Source organism: Pteropus vampyrus, unplaced genomic scaffold, assembly GCF_000151845.1.
Source record: "Pteropus vampyrus isolate Shadow unplaced genomic scaffold, Pvam_2.0 Scaffold116, whole genome shotgun sequence".
NCBI classification, from domain to species: Eukaryota; Metazoa; Chordata; class Mammalia; order Chiroptera; family Pteropodidae; genus Pteropus; species Pteropus vampyrus.
Genome location: NW_011888897.1, coordinates 1,203,796 through 1,208,784, shown reverse-complemented (window position 1 = coordinate 1,208,784; position 4,989 = coordinate 1,203,796). Strand labels below are relative to the sequence as shown.

Below are 4,989 nucleotides of genomic sequence, written 5' to 3'. Positions count from 1 at the left end.
TCCCAAATTCAACACTCAAGAAACAAGATTTCTTCCTCTTTTTCAGTCTCCCACCCCTAAAAGAACCCTTAGCAAATACCAATTATATATTTTTCTAAGTTACAGCTCTTGACTAATCCCCCTATGCACTCTGCTACTTGGGTCTCCACCTAGAGCTGCTGGCTTTGCACCCATGCCAGCTGATTTTTATTCACAATGCAAAGATGCCAACTTTGTGAGCATTAAAATACTGCAGGGTCCCAATGAGGGGATGAAATTCTATGTAACCTTTTCTTTGTTTTCACAGACCATCCTTCTGGAGGGAAAGGATTTGAATAGGGGAGTCAAGGAGAAGGTGGGTGGAAATACATTGTGCTTCAGGCAAATGGTCTCATTAGAACTAGAATACAATTTCTTTAAAAAAGGGAATGTGAGGTAGTGGATGAACTTACTATGGTAATCATTTTGCAACATATACATAAATTATTATGTTGTGAACTTTAAACTAATACAGAATTATATGTCAATTTACATCTTAATAAAAATGGGGGGAAAATTTATAAAGGGGAAAATTTGACTTCCCAGCCCTCAATCAGCAGTTTGTAGATGAGCGCAGTCAAGGCCACCATGCTTAGTTTTCCTGCAGCTCTCTAAACTGCAGGTACCAGAATCTTCATTCTTTGCTGATGGGGGTCTTTGCAGGAAAGCCCGGGACAAATTCACCCCATCCCCCCAACTCGTGTTCCATTGTATCTAGTGTAAGAGCCTCCGGAGTGAAAGACCAAAGGGAAGTGGGGCTGGTAGCTAGAGGCAGACTTACTACATTCTTTGCCCAGGAAAGCAATTTGAATAAGATTGAGAATGCTTCAGAAGCTGTCGGAGACCTTGGGTTTGTTTGGGTAGGCTGTCTGGTTGGAGGAGGGGTGTGTTATAATGTGCTGGAGTCCAGAGCCACAAATGGAAGTGATTCGGTGAAATCCTTATTTTAGATTTTATGGGCATACCTCCGAGATATTGCATGTTCTGTTCCAGACTATCACAATAAAGCACATACCGTGATAACATGAGTCACACAAATATTTTTGTTTTCCAGGGCATATAAATGTTATGTTTACACCACTGTAGCTTTGCGTAGACACATGAGGTTTATCCGAGGTTCGATTATTGCTAATTGGAAACTTTCTCCCAATACTCCACTGTAGTCTATTAAGTATGTAATAGCACTGTATCTGAAAGACAATGTACATACATTAATTAAACATACTTTATTGCTAAAAATGTTAACTATCATCTGAGTCTTCAGCGAGTCATAAATTTTTTTGTTTTTTTCTTTCAAAATTTATTTTTTATTGAGGTAGCATTGATTTATAACATTATATAAGTTTTGGATGTGCAACATTATAATTCAACATCTGTATGTACTACATCATGCTCATCACCAATAGTCTAGTTCAATCATCACCATATATTTGAGCCTCTTTATCTTATTTCTCTTTTCTTTACATTGTTTCACTCTACCTAATAAACTCATTCTATAGGTAACTATTTCTTATCAATACATGTACATACATATAAGTATGTATATTTGGTAATTTAACAAACATTGTCCAGGAAATATTTGTTTGTTCATTCGTTTATTATTGGAATAAGTTGAGAGACCTGATAGGTGAAGAAGTGACCATGGGTAATAAACAAACAAACAAACAAACAAACAAAAAACAATGACTAAATGTAAGTTTTGAATTAAATCTCCTGATTGGTTCTCTCTGTCTCCTTTCTAGTTCTTCCTTATCTTCTGTGTATCTATCTAAAAGTTAAAGTGTACCAAAGCTTAGTTCTCACTACCTTGGTGATCTCATCATGCCTTTTCTTATGACTTTAAATACCATCTATAAGCTTTTGACTTTCAAATGTATATCTTTATCCCAGACCTATTCCCCAATCGCAAGTCTCATATATCCAACACCCAACTTAACATCTCCACTTGGATTTCTAATAAGCAGCACAAAATGAATATTTCCAAAACCAAACTCCCAATGTTCCTCCTTACACAGTCTCCTCTTATGGTCTTCTCTATCAATATATGACAACTCCATCGGTCTGTCTAGTTGTTCAGGCCAAAGTTATAAAGCCATCTTTGTTGACTATGCCATCAAAACATATCTAGAATCCAATTGCTTCTTTCTTTTAATCTTTCCCCATGTTTCCTTTTCCCACTATTTGAGTTTTTGATCATCACATGGACTAAAGCTTGTACAACCAGCAAACCAGCAGAGTAGCAAGAAATGGTCTTTTTTTTTTTTTTTTTTTTTAAAGAACATGTATTTATTTTGTTTTTGAGCTTGAAATTATCTGCATACCCTGGCAAAAAAGTAAGCTCACATTGGCAAGTATGCCAACACTGGCGTCACTTGACCTTTGCCAGGTGTCCACAAGGCTACTGACCTATTCAAACTACCATCTATTGCTTACATTATTACAATAGCCTCCTTAGTGATTTTCCTATTTGCAACCTAGCCTATTATCTAGTCTCAGCCTTTTGACCAGAATAAAAAAAATTTTTTTAAGGCATGTCCTATCAAACTATTCTTTTGCTCAAAATCCTCCTTTGGCTTTCTCACATTCAGAGTAACAAATCAAACTACTGCATTACACAAGCCCTCCTCTAGCCTCGTAGTGTACCTCTGTCTCTTCTCCTTGTGCTCTCTCTCCTCCACCCCATGAGCTGGCCTCAATGCTGATACTAGTAGAACAAGCCAGGAAACTCCAGAATCAGTGCTTTGGCCCTTTTATCTCTTTCAGATCTATTCTTCCCCATTACAAATCTAACCAGCTTGATTTCTCCCTTCTTTTAAATCTATAATATTGCCTTCTCAATAATGTCTCCCACAGCCTTTACTTCTCTACTTGTTTTTTCTTCATAGCATTTATCACCATCTTGCATAATATTCTATCATCTATCTATCTATCTATCTATCTATCTATCTATCTATCTATCTATCTATCATCTATATCATCTATCACCTATCATCATCTTCAATCTCCCCACTATTACTAAAATATAAGTTCTATGAGGGCAATTATTTTAATTTTTGTCTGTTTTGTTTAGTGTAGTATCCCCAGCCCTAGAAGAGTGTGATCCATAGGCCAGCACCATCAGCATCACCTGGGAGCCTGTTAGGGACACAAGTGGATGGGCTTTACCACAGAATTACTGAATAGGAATCTCTGGTGGGGGTCACTAGGAATCTGTGTTTAAAGAGTTCTCCAGTTGATTTTTTTCACATGCTACTGTTTGAGAACTACTGTTCTAGAACAGTACCAAGCAAATAGTAGATGTTCTATGTTATTCGTTAATGAAGAAATGGGTTTAAATGACATCTAAGGATCTGTAAGCAAATAGAGGGTAGGAGCCATCTAAATATTAAATTTTACTTCAGTGTGATATATAAAATAACACTTATGGACCCAGAGAAGAAAAATTCATTTGACGTGAACCCTGAAAAGGAATTTATCTGCTGAGACGGACTTTCCATGGTTAACCGAGGGCCCAAACTTACAAATGATGAGAGTCTAGCAGTCATTTGCGGGCAGGGGCTTCACATGTACTCTGTGTGCCAGGAGGAACCTCAGACTGAACTCTTGGCTTCCCACATTGTGCCCTGCTTTTTTATGATGTCTCAGTCAACCACTGAAGAGAAGCCCTGGTTTCATCTTTTGACTAGTTGACTGAGACCTGCCCTGTGCTATCAACACTATACAAATTGTATACCAAAAAAACCCCGTACAATTCAGAAACCTCATTTACATAAAATGGACCAAAACGGGAACAGTGGTTGGGAAAATTCTCTATAAAAGATGACTTTTCTCTTGTCTAGGGGAGCATACTTTGTTTCCCCCAGAAGTCTCCCTGGTTTGCAAACTATTTATGTGAATAACCAGTTTCTAATGGCTCTCTAGGTTGGGTTTACACTCTTAGAAAACAACAATGTTCCTTGCCTCAGGTCCCCTAAACTGAATTCAATGAGTGTGGAGCGCTTTTAAAAGGGTCAACTTTAATTTGCAACAAATACTCCTTCTGGCTTTTCTGGGAGTTAGATTGCTCTCGAATTACTTGTATTGTAAAGACTGACCACTCAACCAACAAAACTGCTGGTAAAGAGATTACAAATAGAATTACATAGTATATTCTTCACTTATTTTACCTTTTATAGCTGTAAGAGCACACACTTTTTTCCCCTCGAAAAGAAACTCTTCATTATGAAAAACTCCAAACTTACATAGTGACAACCTGATAAACCCTCATAACATATTTGTATTTATCATCCAGTTTTACTAATTTACTTGTGATTAATCTTGTTTCATCAATAACCTTATCATGAGCATAAGTTTTGAAGTACAATGAAAGATTCACCTAATGGGAAAATACATTAGACATCATTGACATTTTTTCTACCATTTAAACTGTGCACTGGAGTAATTTATTTCAAATTCAGCCATATTTTCCCTCTGCTTAAGTCTTCTCTACGTAAACTCACAGTCTGCTCTCTGCCTGCCTTTCGAGCCAATTTCAAGATTTGGCAAATTCTATTCAACTAGTCTCCTCTCTTGATTGCTTTTCTCCTTTTTCTTTGCTTGGCTCATTTTAGTTATCTTTCAAGACACAGATCAGGTGTCATCGTCTATAGTCCCTCTGCTCCCAATGAATTAGGTGCCCCTCTTCTGTGCCCAGCTCCTTCCACAGCAGTTGTCATTGCATTTTAGTCATAGTTTTTTGGGTGCATTTGGACCTGGCTGGAACAAAAACTTCTCAAAGGCCTGGCTTGTCGCTATAACCTAGTGCTAGCATTGCATAGTCTCTTTTCTGGCTACATCAGCATCACCTGGGAACTTGTTTGAAATGCAAATTCTTGGGCTGGGTGTTACCCCAGAACTATTGAATCAGAATCTCCGGGAGTGGGGCACAGGAATCTGTCTTTTAAGAATCTCTAATTCTTATGTGCCCTAACT

General features: G+C 37.6%; 1 protein-coding gene across 1 annotated transcript in view; it reads right to left on the bottom strand.

The window, feature by feature from the left end:
- The window catches only part of NANOG (Nanog homeobox), a 14,786-nt gene that overhangs the window by 5,689 nt on the left and 4,108 nt on the right, over positions 1–4,989 (bottom strand). The window contains exons 2-3 of the mRNA XM_011365777.2: positions 4,260–4,393; positions 1,095–1,208 (exon numbers count right to left, since the gene is read on the bottom strand). Coding sequence (XP_011364079.2) covers positions 1,095–1,208; positions 4,260–4,393 — 248 coding nt within the window. The remainder of the gene's footprint in view (positions 1–1,094; positions 1,209–4,259; positions 4,394–4,989) is intronic.